This window comes from Mixophyes fleayi, chromosome 10 (assembly GCF_038048845.1).
Source record: "Mixophyes fleayi isolate aMixFle1 chromosome 10, aMixFle1.hap1, whole genome shotgun sequence".
In the NCBI taxonomy this organism is placed as follows: Eukaryota; Metazoa; Chordata; class Amphibia; order Anura; family Limnodynastidae; genus Mixophyes; species Mixophyes fleayi.
In genome coordinates, this window is record NC_134411.1 from 59,344,861 (window position 1) to 59,366,784 (window position 21,924).

The window sequence follows — 21,924 nt, forward strand, 5'->3', positions numbered from 1 at the left end:
TAAACAGCTTATCTGTAATTAGATTCCCGACATCCTATATAGACTCCTTGATGTCCAGTCTTTATGGTTCCAGAAGTTCAGATCACTAGGGACTCAGAGCAAAACTATTATGGTGTAGTATGCCAAATAAGGCTACCAACAATTCCTCAGAACTGGGTACCAACACAAGCTCATAACATTATGATCCATAAAAGTGTTTTATTACAAAGATAAAATCCTTAATGTATATAAAATGCGCCCGTACATCATATAAAACAAATATAGGCTTATCTGCAGTCTTTCCTGATGGTAATCACGGATCTCTCAAAACCACCTGGCCGGGGTAGATGTGGTGATCCAAGGAAAACAACACACAGAAGACGCCTTATCCCCCTCAACGCGTTTCGTCACTCGACTTTTTCAAGAGGATTCTGGGTATGTAGTATGGTATGTTAGTCCAAATGTCCAGTTTATATGGTCCCACAAAGCACAAACACCTGTAACAGTCATTATCCAAAGATCCGGCCGGACTGAATGATATGACCTCACTTCCGGTAACGGACCCTCCATCACTTCCGGTATCGGAAGATCTATCATTTAACTAAGCAAAAATACTTATTTCATTGTTGGATATATATTATTTGTTTCCACGTTATAACTATAACAGCTTTGTAAATATGCAACACTAAAACATAATAACTTTCTCGGAAAAAAACGAGCCTCCTTATGCTTATGACAATTTTATGAATGTTCTGTCGATAAGCATAAGGAGGCTCGTTTTTTTCCGAGAAAGTTATTATGTTTTAGTGTTGCATATTTACAAAGCTATGTTATAGTTATAACGTGGAAACAAATAATATATATCCAACAATGAAATAAGTATTTTTGCTTAGTTAAATGATAGATCTTCCGATACCGGAAGTGATGGAGGGTCCGTTACCGGAAGTGAGGTCATATCATTCAGTCCGGCCGGATCTTTGGATAATGACTGTTACAGGTGTTTGTGCTTTGTGGGACCATATAAACTGGACATTTGGACTAACATACCATACTACATACCCAGAATCCTCTTGAAAAAGTCGAGTGACGAAACGCGTTGAGGGGGATAAGGCGTCTTCTGTGTGTTGTTTTCCTTGGATCACCACATCTACCCCGGCCAGGTGGTTTTGAGAGATCCGTGATTACCATCAGGAAAGACTGCAGATAAGCCTATATTTGTTTTATATGATGTACGGGCGCATTTTATATACATTAAGGATTTTATCTTTGTAATAAAACACTTTTATGGATCATAATGTTATGAGCTTGTGTTGGTACCCAGTTCTGAGGAATTGTTGGTAGCCTTATTTGGCATACTACACCATAATAGTTTTGCTCTGAGTCCCTAGTGATCTGAACTTCTGGAACCATAAAGACTGGACATCAAGGAGTCTATATAGGATGTCGGGAATCTAATTACAGATAAGCTGTTTATTATTTGTCTTTTGGTACGAGGCCAATTCACTTGTTTGCCACTTTGAGAAGACTAATTGTTGGTCATTTAATACTCTATGCGTGGCGCTTCTCTTCTTTTGTCTTTTAGAATTATTTGAGCACTTGCAAATGAGTGCTTGTTTTTGAGGAGCTGCCTGCTGCGCAAATTTGTATGTTTTTTATATTTATATGGTGTATGAGGTACACACATATATATGTAAATCATTGTCACACATTTTGGTGTTTTTTTAATATTGCACTAAGCGCCTTTTGCTTATTATCTTTCTACATATATATATATATATATATATCACAAAATAAGCGGGAGGGGGCGCCACATAGTATAATACTGTATGTAATAATACAGAAAGATGTGCCACAAGACAGAGTTTTGGTCACCAAGTGGATATAGACATAGACGCTCAGATATTATAGGTGAATCAGTAAGAAAAAGCACTCTGGAACACCGACACCAAACCAATATATTGTGCGTACCAGATATAAAAACTTGTGTGTGTGTGTGTGTATGTATGTATGTATGTATGTATGTATGTATGTATGTATATATATATATATATACACACACATATACACATATACACATATACACATATACACACACACACAATCTGGCCCCACTGACATCTACTTTTAACCTGAGATCAATTGATACTGTAATATAAAATATATTTGTGTCTATATCGGAGGGTGGGGGGTGGATATATTTCCCCAGCTCTAGTGCAGGTGACTCCTGTATTTTGTTTCCTTTCACTAATGTATCTAAAAAATATTTTGTTGTCTTTTTTGACTATCCCAAATATTTACATATTGCATTACATGGTGTATACTTCTACAGGCATATGTTTTCTAACTGTGGTCAAATACATTGATGGAGGTTAGATCACTGCACTTCTCCAATTGCCTTTTGCATTATTTATGTCGATATCTATATAGTCTACACTGAGCTGTAAAGCTGCTCATGTGCATTACTTGTATAGAGCTATGCTAGCACACAATGAAATTTTCAGAGGCACTCACCGAAATATAGGAGTGTGTCCAGATTTTGGTTTGTTCCAAGTAAAATGTGAGGGGACTGACAAAAACTGATCTGTTGAGGAGTCTTTCTTGAGTGGATGTGGAGAACCTATATTATCCTCTGTAGGAGTATCAAGAGTTGGAGATAACCTTCCTTGATCATCAGCACTAAGATCAACCTTTCCTACCAATGTGGCACTTTGATCTTCAGAGGTTTTCCGTGTTTTTAGTGGGATAGCAGTCTCTTGGAAACATTGAGAGGGAGAAACACCAGATACAGAATTGTTTGACAAACTGATCCATGTATCTTCTGTGATACTTCCCCTGGGTGAATTGTTAGGAGATGCCGTCGGGGAGTGTTTAGGGGAAGTAGGGACTTGATAGCAGATATCTGCACTGGAGTGTCTTCTCTTGCCACAAGGAGAGGTGGGCCTGGATGAAGGTCTTGACGTAGGACGTGGGCTCAGCCAGTTCTCATCAGTAACACTAGTTCTTGGAGAGTGACAAGGAGACTGTCTGGGTGATAAAGTGGTGCCATAGCCCAACTGTTGCCAGGTTTCATCACCTGGAAACCCTCTGGGAGAACAGCTGGGAGATGCAAGTGGAGAGCCAAGAGTGAACCGTGCTGCAGCTTCATTCAACTCCGACTCAACATCATCGTAGATGTGGGAAAAAGACTCACAAGAGGATGCATCAGAGAACCAGCTCCTGGAGGAAATGCTACTGCCTGGGCTTGGACTTAAAGATGGCTCCCTATAAGACGGCTCAAGATGGAGGTAGAGGTGGTCGCGGGAAGGCCTTTCAATGTAATCATTTACTGGGCCATTATGCAGATCCTCTGTGGTGTCAGTATCTTGCTGGCAGTTGGGAGAAATAGAGGTGATCTGAATGCTGGGGCATTCAAATGGCTTTGCACCCCCAGACACAATGTACTTAGGCTCCTGGACTTCACTTGTGCCATCATAGGTTTTGTAACCTTGTAAGCGGGATGAGGCAGAGCAAGCTGAGCAGTGAGATTGATGTCCATGCCGTGGGAGGCAAACGGGCTGGTTCACTGCTGATAAAGGCTGGTCTACATTGAAGATATAAAACAATGCACTGTCATCAGGCTCAAGATCTGGGAGGAGAAAAAAAACGGTGAGTAATAAAACATCAGAATGACCGTTTTAATAAATATAATCTAATGGCATTTCATAACATTTCCATATTTATAAAACATAAAATGCCAAAATGACCATAGCCTAAGTGACAATGCAAAATGATAACGCAGATCAACACCTGTAATGAATTAGAAATACTAATCTCAGAGGTGAACAGGTTGTAGAGTAACACTTAAATATAAAAGTATTGGACAATGTAATCCTGGGAAATATAAAAAGAGAAATAAATGCATGCGACTCAAAGATCGTATTTCCACTAAACAAGTCATTAGACATCTTGAATATGGAGCACAGTTTTGGGCACCTTACTGCAAAAAGAACATTCAGAAAGTTCAGAGGTGAGCAATTAAAAGATAAAAAAAAAAAATAATAATAATAATAATAATATAAGAGAAGTTACAAAACCTAGGTGTGGCTTTCTCACTTATAAATAACGAAATAAATTTATTTAAAGGAAATAGCGCTGGGCGCATATTTCTATAATTGCAGATGTACTGGTTTTGTTATATTGTGTGGGGTTGGTAAGGTTGCTAGTGGAAACCTCCAATTAGGCATATGGGAAGAGAGTCTGATAGCAGGAATTGCCTGCTCTGGCCAAAGGCCCAACAGTGGGTTGTTACTGTATGGCCTTAATAATAATAATAATAATAATAATAATAATAATAATAATAATAATAATAATATTAATTTTTATCTATAGGGCGCCACTAAGTGTCCGTAGCGCCGTACAAGGACAAACAAAATTACAATACGAGGTAAGACAGCACAGTACAGTAACTCAGTGAGCTCAAAGCACAGCTAGGGCAGGGGGGGGGGGGGGGGAGGGGAAGGTCCACATACGACAGAGCCCAAGAGGGAGGGCACGGATGACAGGGAAACCCCCAGAGGGGAGAGGAGGGAGCGAGAGCGGACGGGGACGGGGGGGGGGGGGGGGCTTACAATCCAAGGCCTTTTGTCAGAGTGTTCAACAGTTTCTGTGTGAACAGCATGTGACGCAGGACATCACAGCGTTTCTAGAATTTCACAGATAAGTGCAAAAATTGTTAGCTTTGCAATGCATCTCGATTATAAAAATAGCCTGTGTCCAAATCTGTATAAAAGGCACTGGCGTGTATTAAAAACTTGTTCTCGTTTCTGACCTAATCACTGATACCTCCAACCAATGTGAGAGCAAATAAACATCTTGCTTCAAAGACCTGCTTGGAAACATCTTTAATATTGCTGTAACCTGCAGATTAGACCCTAAATCTAATCAGTTCCCGGCTGTTTGAGGTTGGACCCAGCTTTTCCAGTACCACCGCTCTGCCTGCTACCCTGTAGTTCTGGTCAGTGCGATAGGCCAGGGGGAATCCATCCACAGCATCCCTAGTAAGAGGTCAGGAGTACCAGCCCAGGAACACTAGTAACGGGGTACACTCGCAGCGTCAGTTACCCAGAAGAAACCCGGTTCTGCATGCCGGTATAGGAGTCCAGTGGTGGCAGCATTTGTAAGCCCCTCCTACTGCGGCAAGAGGGCGCATTTGGGATAAGGGAACGGTGGCAAAGTAAGCCCAGCCAGTTCCCAGCAACAACAGACAGGGTGGCATAGGCGGCCCATCCTGTCACATGTACGTACTGTCAACAATGGAAATGGACCCGCTGGCATTGCGCTTTTAATGTTGGCATGGTGAATGTCGAAAATCACACTGACAGGATGGACCGCCTATGCCACCATGTCTGTTGTTGCTGGGAACCGGTTGGGCTTACTTTGCCACCGTTCCCTTATCCCAAATGCGCCCTCTTGCCGCAGTAGGAGGGGCTTACAAAGGCTGCCACCACTTGACTTCTTACTGACATCCAGTACTGGGTTTCTTCTGGGTCACTGACGCTGCTAGCGTGTCTTGTTGCTGGTGTACCTGGGCTGGTTACTCCGGACCTCTTACTATGGATCCGGGTTGCTGTGAATGGATCCCCCCTGGCCTACCACATGGACCAGGGCTGCTGGTTAGCCGGCAGAGCGATGGTACTGGAAACGCTTGGGTCCAAAACATCAGAGACAGCCGGAGAACGGATTAGGGTCTAATCTATAGACCACTGGAATACAACGATATTGAAGATGGTTCCAAGCAGGTCTTTGAAGCAAGATGTTTATTTGCTCTCACTGATTAGAGGTATCAGTGATCAAGTCAGATGTTGAACTCAGAACACTTACATGCTCACACAGCTCATCTTTTATACAGTTCAGAAGTAGTCTATTTTTAGAATCAGGATATACTCTATTCACACAAACATGAATTTACATGCATTTCAAGGCTAACAAAATTTACACTTCTCTATGAAATTCACTCTGGGCAAAAGGCCACACAGTAACGACCTCCTGCTGGGCCTTTGGCCAGAGCAGGCATGACACTTCATCACAAAACTTCGTTAGCACTTTCTGCTATCAGACTTCCTTGCACATATGCCTAATTGGAGGTTTCAACTACCAACCTTACAAATCCTAAATAATGACACTTCCATACTAAATACATCCCAATACACCCAAGACCTCCATCCACAAGGCCTATTGTATCAGATATATGCATCAGAAATAGGCATATCCTATAGCAAGGTTAAACAGAAAAACCAACCTTTCTACCCTGGTCTCAGAGATAACGATTTTCTATATCACAATATACAAAAAAATAAGTGCCTATGCAATTATATAAATATGCGCCCTGCGCTATTTCCCTTCAATAAATTGATACCATAAGTCATTTATAATTGATCCAGTAACACACACGATCAACATTTTGAAGCTGTCACCAGAATGGAAATGTCGCATTTCGCCTGGTGACATTTTCAAGCTGACAGGATAATTGCCGGCATTTCCATTGTTGTAAAATTGACCACATTATATGACCATGGTATGGAAATTAAATAATGAATTTAAAGACGTGTTAAAAGCACAATTCCATGCATGATTGCCCTAATAAACAAATAATAAAACAAAAAACAAAATAAAACAAAGAAACCCTGGTACACTGTCTTTTCTTATGCCACTTTTAATGTGTTATGCCTTTTCAGTATCGGCTTCATCCCTCCTGAAAAAGTGGATTTCTCACGTGAGATGGCCCTTCAAATCGGCCTTACTACCGCCTCACTTTTAGGTGCTAGTACCTAAAATATCAGGCAGTTTGTAATTTCCTCATTGCAAGCAGGGATGGTGAAATTGTTGGTCACAATTCTATAATACACAAAATTTGAGTAGTGGTCATATGGACCAGAAAAATATTCCCCATTTATGGCATAATTTTGTTTTATAAATTGCAAGGAGGGATGTTCTTCCTGGATTTCGCTTTCATAGTCTGTAACAGACTGTTATTGACCACTCCTACAGTGTCACCTTGCCACCAAGACACTCACCAACTGCACAATGGTTGTAGAATTCAGTTGCGACCACTAGGCTCCTTTGGCTGTGTCTAGAACAGCTTTCTTCTGGGTAGCTGGTATGGCTGCTAGTGTGACTCTTTGCTGTTGGCTGACTGGTACCTACTGACCACTCACTATGGATAAGAAATGTTGGGTAGTGAGCAAAGCATTTATTTCTAATTGTCAATGGGTGTTCCATGAAACTGTTCAATAGCTTCAGCAGTGGCAGGTGGAAACGCTACGCACCAACCGACGCAAAAGAAGTAATTAAGCTCCCAGATCACTGCATGTCTAGCTAACAGTTTAATAGGTGGAAAGTGCCAACGCTCACCTAACTTGTCGAACACAACCTTCAGATTGCAAATATATATAGCAGGCAGTCTACTAAAATAATATATCATACCAAAAACTGGTAGTTGAATAAAAATTTAAACACTATACGCAGTGTGGTTTAAAAGCAGTAGTTTATCACCCTGTGCAATCACAAAAGGCTGTATTTAGTGACATGACAAAACTTGAGACCCACAATCTTATTTTATGCTTGTAAAAACAAGAACCTGGAATTTTCACATACCGAGAGCCTGACTCACGTATATTATATGTGACAGCATGTCGGGAGCTTACATAGGTCGGCAATGTGTTCTATTTAGAAGTGTGTACTGGGTCAATTGTATCATTTTTCTATATGCTACTAGCTGCTCACCTGATTGACACTTGGTGCCTTAGTAATTAAGGTGAGCAAAGCAAAACAAAAGGAGTACGTTTTCCCCTGAACAAACCACGTTACAATGCAAGGGGTGCACACTATTTTATTATTTCACATGTAAGGAAAAAACTGGCTGTTTTTTCAAGTAGCAAACAAATACTTGGGTCATTCCATGTCAGTTCAACCAGCGTTGTCAACCACCCATTTCAGATTTCTACGATTTTTTTTTTTTTAGTTAAAAGGGGATGTCAAAACAAAACTATTTCTGCCAAATATCTTGACTATCTGACAATTAGTTGATTAAATATTGATTTGTCAATTAAATAATTACTAATCGCGGCTTCTTTATCCAGTTTATTTGAAGCATCACGGGTGTTTATTAAGGAATCACCACAAAATTTGGACCCCTAAGGTAACACTTCCTCCCGAATCCAAAATTCCAAACCAAATTACTTTATCTGCCTCATGTTTTGCATTACTGCAAAAACACACGTTTTTCGAATAGAATTAAAAACGCTAGGTTCAATTGACATTAGGGATCCCATTTTTTTGGAGGGTGTTTAAAAAAGGTATACATTACTATCACAAAACAAATCAGCAGGGTACTCCGTTTCATTGTGAAGAAAAAAAAATAATGAAGTTGATGTTCAATTACTGTTGTACCGCATACATAATTTACACATTGTTTAAAAACCATACCAAAAAAGTAAACTAAACTGAGGCAATGGGATAAAACTCCCATACCGGAAATGAAACAAACAGAAACTGATGGAAAGGGGATTTCCTTTAGAGAGACCAAAACTGAAACTTTCCAGAGAAAGAGAGTGAGACACAGAAAGTCAATCATGGCAGCTGCACATTTGGAAGTCTTTTAAATATGGACTACCATATTACTATCTACTCAAAAACCATTGGATTACATAGCTGGGACCACTTTTACAGAAACTTTAAAGAACTTGTGATTCTGAGAACTGAAGTTTCAAATGCTCTTGAAACCTCAGTCTGCTACCATCATGTTACTAAGATATGAAGAATTTCAGAAAACATGATGTAATCCTTTCTTGTCACACAAAAAAGGAGCTAGACAAAGCTTAAAAGTTATGTCACTGAAGTGGACCAAAGAACATGGTGACTGTCAGCTTGTTGTATTTTTTAGGCAAGATGATTGTGACACTTCAATCTGTGTGAGCCTGTGCGTTATTAGCGATACCCATGACCATGTATCTATAACTATGCATGCCTTCATTAAGGTAGTTATAAAACACTTAGCGAAACTATTGTCAAAACTGGAGTATGTTTACTACTTTAGTGATGGTGCTAGTGCACAATACAAGAACTGCAAAAACTTTTTTAACTTATGTTTCCATATAGATGACTCCAACATTCAAGCAGAATGAATTTTTTTGCCACATCTCATGGTAAGAGTCCATGTGATGGCATTAGAGGGACAGTTAAATGACTAGCCACACGCACCAGTCTGCAAGCAGTGGAAACCCATCACATCTTGACACCTTTGGACCTGGGCAAATAAAAATTTACATGGCATAAAGTTGTTTTTTTTTACGTGTCACAAAATTAAATACAAGACTGCAAAACCAAGCTGCATAGCCATCTAGAAACAGCTAACACTGTGGCAGGAACACGTTCTCATCACAGATTTCGGCCTATTAGTAAAGATGAGCTACACATATATTGATTGTCATCTGACGACATAAAGACAGGAGGAACCAAAGTTAGTGTCACTATGACCACAGTCACAAAAATTGTGGACAAAAGTGATCTGCAACCTGGAACATACATAGCAGCAGTGTATGATAACATCTGGTACATTGGGTATATCATTCAATGTAATGAGGAGGAACAAGATGTGCTGGTACACCTTATGAAATGAAACCAATGAACAAATGTTCTGTCCTGGCCTTCAAGACATAAGTGTTTAGTTCCTTTCATTCACCTCCTCTGTGTAACGGAAGTGCCTACTATCCAAGGAAGTACTGGAAGGCAGTATACACTTTCTGCTGACACTTTAAGGAAAATTACAGACCATTACAACAAGTTCCAAACAAGGGAACAATGAGATTCTTAAGTCCTTAACTGAAGCTGAGTCAAGTTATGTTAAAGGTTTTAAATTTCATGGTTTCTTGTGTTAATTATGTATGCAGTACAACAGTAATCGAACATCAACTTCATTATTTTATTTCTCCACTATGAAACAGAGTACCTTGCTGATTTTTTTTTTGGTGATAGTAATGTATACATTTTTTTAAACACTCCCCAAAAAATGGGATCCCTAATGTCAATTGAACCTATCGTTTTTAATTCTATTCGAAAAACATGCATTTTTGCCGTAACGCAAAACATGAGGCAGATAAAGTAATTTGGTTTGGGTTTTTGGATTCGGGAGGGAGAGTTACCTTAGGGGTCCAAATTTTATGGCTATTGCTTAATAAACAACCGCGATACTTCAAATAAACTGGATAAAGAAGCCGCAATTAGTAAATTTAATAAAATGAAAAATCAATATTTAATCAACTAATTGTCAGACAGTCGAGATATTTGGCAGAAATAGTTGTTATGACATCCTCTGAACTAAAAAAAATTCAAAAAAATCTGAGATGGATGGTGGACATTTCATGTTTTTTGGGTAATCCGATATGGAATGACCCACTTGATAGCTTTATTTTACACTGACATTTAAAGCTGATCTAGGACATGCTCTATCCCAACTATAAATGTGTCCCCACGTCTTAAATTTGCATCCCCTTTCAAATAAACATTTTTGCAGGGTTGCAAAGTTACTCCTTTTTTATGCTTTGCTCTCCTTAATGACTCAGGTGCTTGACATTTAGAAAATGCTTCTCCGGCTTCACTCCAGGCCAGTGCAGAATTGAATCATGAGGTGCCTTAGGTGGAAAATGCTGCATGAAAATTTATCTTTTCAATGCCACTATACTATTTATCTTTTCAGCAAACTATTTTGGAGGAGTTGCAGCAGCTATCAGTAAGACTATCACTGACAGTATTCAGGCCAGATAACATTAAAGTGGGGAAAGCATATTTCAGTCTGAAATAGACAACACGCAAAAGATCTGCTTCCTTTTCTCGACAATATCCAGTCTCACGTAACACTTGCTTGGAACATCACCTACAAATGTTCGGGTCTCCACATCCATGTGCTTGTTGAACATCTCATTCCAAAACCATGAGCATTAATATGGAGTGGTTTCCCTCCTTCCCGAGTGTTGCTGGATCACTTATAAATAACTTATTGTATAAATTTACTTAAAGGTAACAGCCCAGTTTGAATAATTGCAAAGTGCTGAATTTTATCATCATTTATATAGCGCCACTAATTGCGCAGCGCTGTACCCAGAGCTCATTCACATCAGTCCCTGCCCCATTGGAGCTTACAGTCTAAATTCCCTAATATAGACACACACTCAAACAGAGACAGACAGAGAGGGAGAGACTAGGGTCAATTATTATTATATTGTGTGCACTTTTTTCTTTTTATAGAAAATGTATTCCTGAGACAGAGCGGAATTTTGCTGTAAGCTCTCGTTTTTTTTAGTTAGTGCAGTTGTTCGATTTTACATGTAGAGTGCACTGTGTTTAGTGTCCATTAGGGGCAAAATCGTTCCCTGTAGTGAGGTGGTGGATAGTATTCTGCACAAAGTATGGAAAATAAGGGAAATGGAGAGGGGCCGGATGAATGCTGCAAGCTAGGTAGACTGGCGGGGGTTGAGGCCTCTCTAGGGGGGTAGCCAACATCTAGAAGTCTCTGCAAGCAGTGTCCCCTAGAGACAGAATGGACCGCATAAGCAAACCTGTCTATTGGCTGGGAACCGTCTGGGCTCACTTTGCCACCATTCCCTTTCGTTATCCTAAATGTGCCTTCTTGTCGCAGTATAGGAGGGGCTTACAAATGCCTACACCACTGGACTCCTAACCAGCACCCAGAACCGGGTTCCTTCTGGGCAACTGATGCTGCGAATGTACCCCGTTTCTGGTGTACCTGGGCTGGTAAGTCCTGACCTCTTCCTATGGATCAGGGTTGCTATGGATGAATCCCTGCTAGTCCTCACACTGCCCAGAGTAGCTGGGTAGCGGGCAGAGCGGTGGCACCGGAAAGCTGGGTCCAAACCTCAGAAACAGCCTGGAACGGATTATATTTTGGGTCTAATGTGTAGGTCACAGGATTTTCAGCATGGAAGATATTTTCAAGCAGGTCTTTGAAGCAAGTGATCTTTATTTGCTCTTACACTGGTTAAAAAGGTACCAGGGATCAGGTCAGATGTAATCAAAACAACAATATTTAATACAGAACAGTGCTGTTTTTATACACATTTGAACACAGCCTCACTGGGTAAGCCAGCCCCCTCGAGGTCTGAGCTATATTTAGAATCAAGATGTAACCTGTTTATCCAAATATGGATTTACATGCAATTCAAAGCGAACAATATTTACACTTATCTGTGATATCCTAAAACTTGCTGTGATTTCTTGCATCTTGTTTCAGAGGCAGGAAATCTAAGAGCAAGTCAAAGGGTCTAATTAACATGAATACTTTCTTCAGACAGTTGCAGAATACACTTTCCCAAAGAAAGGTACAGCCCCCAAACAAGCCATTAACCCACATCCCAATACACAAAAGACCTCCATTCACAAAGACTTATTGCATCAGATATATACCTCCAGAAATAATACATCTACTCTAGCAAGTTTAAACAAGAAACTAATTTCTTCGCCTGGCCTCAGAAATTAAAGATTTCCCTTATCAACATATACACAATATAAAAAATAAATGCATGTGCAATTATATGAATAAGCTCCCTGCGCTATTTCCTTTAAATAAATGTATTGCTTAAGTTATTTATAAGTGATCGAGTCACAGATATCTATCCTGTTCTTTCACTATTAGATTTCATGGATTTTTTATTTTTAGAAAGGTTTACATACATTTAAAGTAATGCAGAATATTGTATTACGCAATATTTTGTTTCTTTGATGTATATAGTTATATTATTTGTGAACTGATGCAGTAGCTTTTGTGGAGAGATTGTAGGAGAGTACTGTGTTACTATAAAGAGAAGTATCATTCTTATTGGCATTTTCTACCCTTAGACAATGTATATAGTCATTTAAATTTGGACATTTGATATGGGATTTATTTTTGTTGCAATTATTTTATAAAAAAAACAAAAAAAAAAAAACATCAACCTTTGCAAAACTACAGGTACTTACTCAACATAAAGAAAATTCTATCTGCCACATGATTTCATGGCCAAAACAATGCAACTGACCACCCTTCGTTGCTTTCCAACTATCAAATTGGGGGAACAATGGCATTTAACCCTTTCAAAACTACAGTTACTTATTCGAAATGATAAAATATGCTGACTTTGCCACCTGATTTTATGCCCAAACACTTGTAGGGTCAGGCTAAATACTATTACAATTTGTGTACGTGGCACCTGTGGCTGGGTCACCCAAATACCAGCTACCGCACGTGTGGCGGCCATCTTGAAACAGACTCCAGCACCTGGAGGGTTAATACCAGCGTCGGAGAGGTTAAATCACCGGTGCTAAGCGCTGCATGAATAAAGTGTATAGGGGAAAGTTTTATGGAAAATATAGAGATATACTCTCCCCTGCCACTGGCTTCTATGTAAAAAGGTGTTAACCTCTACAAATACTGTATAAAAAAGGCACTGGTTTGCATTGAAGTGTATTATTGTTTCTTCTGACCTTTTGACCACTGGTACCTTTAACCAGTGTGAACTGTCCTTCACGGAACACTGGAGCAAACAAACATCACTAGCTTCAAAATCCTGCTTTGACAACTTCTTCCCTGCTGTATTTCCTGTGAACTACAGATTAGACCCAAATCTAATCCATTTCAGGCTGTTCTGAGGTTTGGACCCAGTATTCCAGTACCACCGCTCTGCCCGCTACCCAGCAGCTCTGGCCAATACAATAGGCCGATGGGATCCATCCACAGCAACCCTGATGTATAGGATGAGGTCAGGGGTACCAGCAAGGTACACTAGCAGCGACAGTTCTGGATAGCGCGAAGGAGTCCAGTGGTGGCAGCAGCTTAAGCCCCTCCTTCAGCGGTTAGAGGGCACATTTGGGATAAGAAAGGGGAACCGTGGTAAAGTAAGCCCAGCCGGGTTCCCAGCAACAACAGAAAGGGTGGCATAGGCGGTCCACCCTGTCACAGCACCCTTTGGTGTTAATCTAATGTGAAATCAGTGGTCCAACTTAATTTAATCTTTTAAAAATAAAGTTTCCTGAACAAGATGCTGGAAGAAGCTAGAGCACGAGGGCGCGAAAGGTAGGTGTGTGTGTGTAAAATACACACACACACATTATATATATATATATATATATATATATATATACACACACACACACACAAACACACACGTGTAATGTCCATTCTTTATTGTGCTTTAACCATAAACTTTGATTTAAAAAAAATGTTACACCTTATTAGCCATTATATATGCACTTGCTAAAGCCAGTATAGCAAAAACAAATGCTGATCAATAAATTTAAGCAACAATGTCCATAAGGGTATACAACAGCTGATAATCATGCATGTTACCAATTGAACTAAACAAAGTACAAACTAACACGACCAAATATCATAAATTTCTCATTAACATTTAGGTCCATGCCACTACAGAAGCTGCAGTGACATGGACTTTCCCCATTCTCACTACACGTTTCCAACTGTCCTCAAGTACAGGCCTAAGATAATGTCAGCGCACATAAGGCAAATATTTAAACCATGACAAGGTACTGTAACTGAGGAGCACACTGAGAAACATTGCAGTGTTTAACAACTGTCCCCATGTTACCATGTACAGCTGACTCCCATGTGTATCCAATTGCTCCTCACCAAAACATACAATTGCACAACTGTCAACTGTGTCGAGTTACCCTCCCATAACCACCTAGCGTTGCACATATGCCACGACCCGTCGCACAACGTCAAACTCACTTCTCACTTTGTTACTATCTGACGATCACGTACGGTGTTCTTACGTATATTGCGTAGACAACCATATGCACAATGCATATATGGAGAATAAATAACAGCTGTACTTCTCAACACTTACGCAATTGTCTGACGAACCTAACTTTAATGTGAAGCCCCGCTGTCGCCACCAGCTAACTAGTAATATCCTCCAAGTATACCCATGCTCCCCATTTAGAGATTATATTTATATTGTAATTTTCTCTAAAAGCAGAGCGCCCCCTTAAAGGAAGTCACTAGAAATTACCCCAGTGAGGTTATTACTTACGGTCATGCCCAAGCACCTGCCCTCATCCTTCTGTGCATTAGTGACGTATGTGTCCCGTTCAAGTCATATTGTAAATATCTACATAATTGGATAATTTAACCGGTTCCCACCTGCAGGTCCGAAGGGCTGTGTCGCCTCCTCCCCGAATATGAGCCTGAAGTCCAACTCGTCAGAACCACAATGTGTGGTACTCATCGGTGACTGTGACCCGCACACAGCTTCTCGTCCTCTCCGCCCCTCTTTCCCGCCCTTTCCCCGGTCTGCCGCTTTCCTTTCTAACCCCACGCCAACTTTCTCGGTGTCGAGCGGTCGAGCCTCGCACCCCTCCTCCTTCCACCACAACTCATTGGCTTTACGTCCCACTAACGTCATTAGCCCTCCCCTATCTTTGCCAACATCTTTCCGAACAACCCCATGTATATTTCCATATTTATTAATGAATTAATTAAGCGTTTGTACTTGTAGTTTAAATTACCGAACACAAAGCTTGTCTTGAGAGAGCACGATATAAACCTAAAAAAATGACATTTGTTATGGCAATATGGGTTTTACGGGAGGGGCGATGTAGCCATGTTGTCGAAGACCCAGGCATGTTTGAGAAATGTTTATGTTTACATGCAATGAGTTATTTTTGTGTGCATTTTTTATAACACTCACAAGGAAAAGACTCGGGTACAATGCAGCTGCTAGACAGCAAAAGAAATTCAGGTAGTCAAAACAGAAGTGCTTCATAACATAAGTTTGATGTCCAAAGATAAGTGGATTGGTGGCGCTACAGTTCATAATATAGAGTCCTTATATATCCAAATGAGTCTTTCATAATATCAACAAAGTTCGTGACTCTAGAAGCACTCCCCTTGGTAATATGATAATAGATGGCAGCGCCGTTCTGTGAACTATAATGTGAGGCCGGGATAAATGTATAAAATAAAAACGCTCCCTCTAGAACAGTAAATGAAGTTTCCAAATACTGATTTATATATTTTTATATAGTAGATGTACCTACAACTCATAATTCCCTGAGTATCTAGCAGTTATAATTTATTATATGCACAATATTAATCCATTAGTCTGTGGTATTTTATCAATTGTTTTTTACTATAATTATTATTAATTTAATTTTATTTTGTGTTTCTGAATTTCGGCGATTAAAGATTTTTATTTGACATCACAGCTATTCACTTTGGTGTTTTTTTGACTAAATAGAGAAGAAACATTAATTTTGAATTAATTGATCAAATAGTTATTCTTATGAATCACCTATTTGCGCTGTTTGGTTTAGTTTTTTACTGAGTTCTCTATACAGCGCTTTATTATATTATTAGTGGTGCTATATAAAAAGCTGATGATAATAAGAAAAACAAGGTAGGAAAGCCCTGCTTTTTGCTACAGATGAATGCTCTTGCAATGTATTGTGTGCCTAATCTTTTAATTTTTGTAGTATAGGTGCAGGACAACTACATCTATTTACTTTCCAAAGTGTCTAACTATTCATTCATACCGTTGTCCATCCATTGACCTCTGCCCGTTCATTTATTTACAGCCTTGCGCCCGGCTGCCTGTCACTAGCCGGGTGCAGGGGCAGTATGATGGGGTCAAGGTTGCCCTGATGTCACAGTGAGTACTCCCTTTCTTGGGGACCGCCCAACTCTCGGGCAGTACCTGTTACCCCGGGGTTGGACGAGGCGTACCCCAGGGAAGTGATTTTTCTGCCCTCCCTTCCACATTAATATCTAAAAGTCCCCTTGTTTGATTCAGAAGGGCACAGATGTACCTCACTCCAAGGACAATGCCATCTTTACTTCCACCATTTAACATTGTGCTCTCTCATCATCTTTTAAATGTCTACTAAAACCGCTGTCCGTAGTTGTCCACTGTTGTCTTAATGGCGGAATTTGTAAATTTGCCACTGGTGCATTTGCTTTCTCAAATTCAATTATAAAAATAATTAACCATACTTTAACTCCATCAGATGGCTTAACTCATTATCCATCATATCTCCATCTATTCATGTATTCTTTGCCAGGTCCAAAATCTGTTCTGTTAATTCCTCAAAATGTGGACTTTTATCTGCATTGTCAATACATGTTTTAGGCAACCAAATCTGCATCAATGTAAGTATTATACATGCTTGCATGTGTGGAAAGGGCTACTATTGGCCTATCTGAACAGTCTCTTTTACATATTTATTACACGTCACTAATACAACATATAAATATAATTTATACACATTCCATATTTATATACACGGGTCTTGGGGAGTCCTCCCTCCCTCCTCATAAATATACACAATTCCTCTAGTTTGAGTCAGAATGGCAGCATTATGACACAGGCATTATAAGTAAAACAAGGCAATGAAAGCAATGCTCTTAAATACTCTGGCAAAGTATTGTGTGGCTAATCTTTGAATTGTTGTAGTAGGGGTGCAGGCCACATTTATCTCTCAGCATCCTCATTTATTTATATAGCGTCAGCAAATTAGGTAGTGTGCCTGGATCACTTATAAATAACGTATGGTATAAACTTATTTAAAGGAAATAGCGCAGGGCTCTTATTATATATAATTGCAAATGTACTTATTTTTGATAGTGTGTATTTTGGTATAGGAATTGTCTTGTTTGGGGCTTTGCTAGACGAAATATCCAATTAGGCACATGTGGGGAGGGAGTGTATTTTGCTGATAGCAGGAAATGCTAACTAAGGGCCTGATTCATTAAGGAAAGCTAATTCAAAAAATTGAGTAATACTGTCTGTTTTTCATGTAGCACACAAATATCAACTTTAAATTTCAGTGTGCAAATAAGCCATCAATTATTTTTGTGCTACATGAAAAAACAGACAGTATTTAACTTATGTGCAAAATAGAAAACTAGTTTGCACCCCTTGCATTGTAACATGATTTTGTCCAGGAGACTACTTACTCAATTTTTTTACTTAACTTTCCTTTATGAATCAGGCCCTAAGTCTTTTGATGTGAAGTGTGAAATGCCTGCTCTGGGCTGAAATGCCAACAGGCAGTCATTAACTGTATCCTGGTTAAAGTGAAAGGAAATCTCTGATCAATGTGATTTAGGATATCACAGATTACTGTAAATTTTGTTAAGTATAAATTGCATTTAAATCCATGTTTGGGAAACACATTGCATCCTGATACTAAAAATAAGTCAGACTTCAGGGGGCTGGTTTACCCCCTGTGGGGCTGTGTTCAAAACTGTATAAAACAGCACTGGTTTGTACTTAAATGTATCATTCTTGTTTCTTCTGACCTATTTGATCACTGGTACCTTAAACCGGTATGAACTGTCCTTATCAGGGCATTTGAGCAAATAAACATCACTTGCTTCAAAGACCTGCCTGACAACTTCTTTCATGTTGAAATTCCTGTGACCTACAGATTAGACCCAACTGTAATCCGTTCTCAGCTGTCCTGAGGTTTGGACCCAGCAGGCAGTACCACTGCTCTGCCTGCTACCCAGCAGCTCTGGCCAGTGTAATAGGCCAGGGGGGAACCATCCACAACAACCCTGACATATAAGAAGAGGTCAGGGGTACCAGCCCAGGTGCACCAGCAAGGAGGTAAACTAGTAGCGACAGTTACCCAGAAGGAACCCGGTTCTGGATCCCGAGTCCAGTGGTTGCAGCAGCTTAATCCCCTCCTACTGCGGTTAGAGGGCACATTTGGGATAAAGAAAGAAAACGGTTGCGGTAAGCCAAGCCGATTCCCAGCAACAACAGACAGGGTGGCATAGGTGGTCCATCCTGCCACAGGTAGCTCTTTACAATTTGGTATCTACTTATGTAAAGATCTACTGATGCCCCTGTACATCTAATGACAAATGTTACTGCCTCTTTACTCTCCATAATGCCTGTATAAAGTTTCAAATTTAGTGTGTGCGTAGCATTTCAACATTTTTATCTTTTGCACCTTACACTAAATTTTTTGGGTTACATAATTTATCCAGTGGGCTTGCTTCAGTTGGTGGTATGGCATATGACATTTTTGTTTTGTATCCGCTGCAATGTTGTACATGCGGTCACTGAATGTCAAAAAGGCCTTTATATACCCTTATTTGGGGGAGTCTAGCTGCACGATAACCCTCACTAACAGCCTTCTTTAAATATAGATTTTACTGAATGACCCTTCCAAAATATAAATGTTTTAAAGTCTAGAAAAGATTAGAATGTACCGTGTTTTGGGGGGATTCCAGCTGCGTGTTGACCCTGACAAACAGCCCTTCTTAAATATAGATTTCACTGACCATTCCAAAACATAAATGTAATGAAAAATAGAAAAGATTACAATATATTCTCAAAGAATACGAGTTACTTCAGAATGATATCTAGCTAAAGCTGGGTACACACTACAGAATTTTACACCAACTTTTTATGCCGATCGATGTCATCACGCCCAACATACATTGTGGAGCGCAGCACAGAGGAGACACCCGCGCGAGAAGAACAATCAGCAGCACAGAATTGGAGAAAAGAAGAGAAGAGGACAGGAGAACAAGCTGATTAAAAGATAAGTTAAAGGGGATTTTTTTTTATTATTTCAAGGGACGCTGACAAGTGAATAAAAGTCACCTGGTCCTGGAGCATCATGGACCTTATCTCCCTGCTACATACTTCTACTTGTATTACTAATGGGGCATTATATATTATTCTCTTTGGCCCATTATAAGTTGTTATCCCTTAACTAACATAGTGGTGTAATTATCAAAACAGGTCACAATTTGGGGTCACAGTGGTGTATATGTCAGGTACCGCAGGCCTGGTCAGGGCACCCTGATATACAATGCATGGCTTAAATGATATTGCATCAAAACAGTACAAAAAGTGATTATAGTATAATAACTAGAGAGGATTTTTTGAACAGGGCGATTGAAAGGTAAGTATAGGGGGATTTGAAAAAAAAGTGATATATCTATATATATATATATATATATATATATATGTTAACTATGTTTTCTATTGTTTTTTGGATGATCAGCTATCGTTATTGTTAGTGTATCTTATGTGCGGCCCAAACCAACTCGTCGTCTGCCAATGTGGCCCAGGGAAGCTAAAAAGTTGGACACCCCTGTTTTAGACGATAAAGGGAAGAGCGGACGTTCCTTTACCGACTTGTTACAGCCATGTTGTCGTCAGCAATGATTGCAATTTCGTACACACTGAAGCAACATTTGCGGGGCATGTAACGATATACCAAAGACATTAGCATAAAGTGGCAGAGCTTTCGCTATAGTTAACACCCAAAACCGCATAAAAAAAGAAGGCAACACTCTCTTCATTCATTCCTATTTGTAAACCTACAATGGATACAGTAGAAGAAGAAAAAGCAACTGCACTTTTCCTGCTTGCTGTGGCAAGAAGACTGCAGGTACAGAAAAAGGAAAAAAGGAGAAAGAGTAGATTTTGTTGGAGCAAAGATTGGTTCAAGAGGAGAGACACATTGTCTCTGTTAGGAACCCCTCTAGCCGGTACAGCACAACCCGGAGTCTGCTCTGCCAATCAGGTGTTCACTGGAGCCCCTAGTGGTGGGGACAGACTTGGCCGCAGACTAGCAGAGGGTCGTGAAGTGCGTACTGACTAGGGAGAACCCAGGAAAGCGGAGTGAAGTCCAGGCAAGGGTCGAGGGCCGGCAGCAGACAGGGAATCCAATACACAAGCCAAGGTCAAGGGTCAAAGGCACGGTAGCAAGGTCCAGATACAGGCGGGAAGGTCAGGGTCATGAGCAAACAGGCAGGGTTCAAATCCAGGCAAGGGGTCATACACGGGAAATCCAATAGAGTGTCCACGGGACAGGGACAGGAACAAAAGCAGGAACCAGGATAAAGCAGGTCAGCAGGACTGTGGCAGAAAAGCTATAACCGGCAGTGAGGCTGCAGACCTCACTGCCTTAAATATAGAAGTGGACCAATCAGAGCTTAGCTCTGCAAACACCCAGGGGCTGGCTGATTAACATATAATAGCTTAATAGTCATCAGGCTATTAGAGGTCTCTGCGCACGCGCCCGGCTGCCCCCTTGTTGCCGGGACGAGGCGCTGTCTTGCAGAGCGTCCGGCCGTTGCCTTGGCAACAACCAGGGTTTAGGAGGAAGGGACGCCGGGGCACACAGGAAGCGAGCCGCGGTGGACGTGAGTACCGCCGCGGCTCGTGACAGTCTCATATGCCCCTGCTACAGGAGATACGTGACAACAACCCGGATGATTTTAAGAATTTTCTTCGTATGATTGATGCCACTTTTCAGGAACTGCTCCAACTAGTAACCCCTCTCATCCAGAGGTAGAACACCCATTTAAGGAGATCCATACAGCCAGAGCAAAGACTGGTGGCAACTCTAAGATTTTTGGCAACAGGGAGGACACTGGCAGATCTGAAATACAGCACAGCTATTTCACCTCAAGCTCTTGGCATGATAATACCTGACACCTGTGATGCTATCATCAAAGTTCTCTGTGATCAGTATATGAAGGTTGGCCAAAAGCAATAGTATTCATTATAAAAATAGCAGTTTGTTACCATAAATAAAATTTTAAAAATTCATTTAACTTGTAACATGCAATGCAATAATTATTTGGACAAGAGCAACAGTTTATAATTGTTGGTAGTGCAAAATTTCGCTTGTGTCCATTCCAGATGTGTCACCAGCATACTGTGGCATCCTTCCTGATGTTATTGGTGTGGATGTCATACACGGTTGAGACATTACGTTTTGTCCGCCCATGGTAGCATGCTGCAACTGTGCTGTGTGAAATGTGTATGATTGTTTGTTTCTGCGGTTAGATGGGAAAATAACTGTGTCTGACCACAAATCTTCAGTGGTAGCCCTACACATGAGGTCATACAGCAGCCGCTCTATTTCATC

At 40.4% G+C, this 21,924-nt stretch overlaps 1 protein-coding gene across 1 annotated transcript in view; it reads right to left on the reverse strand.

The window, feature by feature from the left end:
• NFATC3 (nuclear factor of activated T cells 3) overlaps positions 1-15,443 on the reverse strand; it is a 200,332-nt gene extending 184,889 nt beyond the window's left edge. Inside the window, exons 1-2 of the mRNA XM_075188817.1 lie at positions 15,167-15,443; positions 2,491-3,604 (exon numbers count right to left, since the gene is read on the reverse strand). Of these exons, the coding sequence (XP_075044918.1) occupies positions 2,491-3,604; positions 15,167-15,428 (1,376 nt within the window). The 5' untranslated portion in view covers positions 15,429-15,443. The remainder of the gene's footprint in view (positions 1-2,490; positions 3,605-15,166) is intronic.
• Between the last annotated feature and the right edge of the window lie 6,481 nt (positions 15,444-21,924).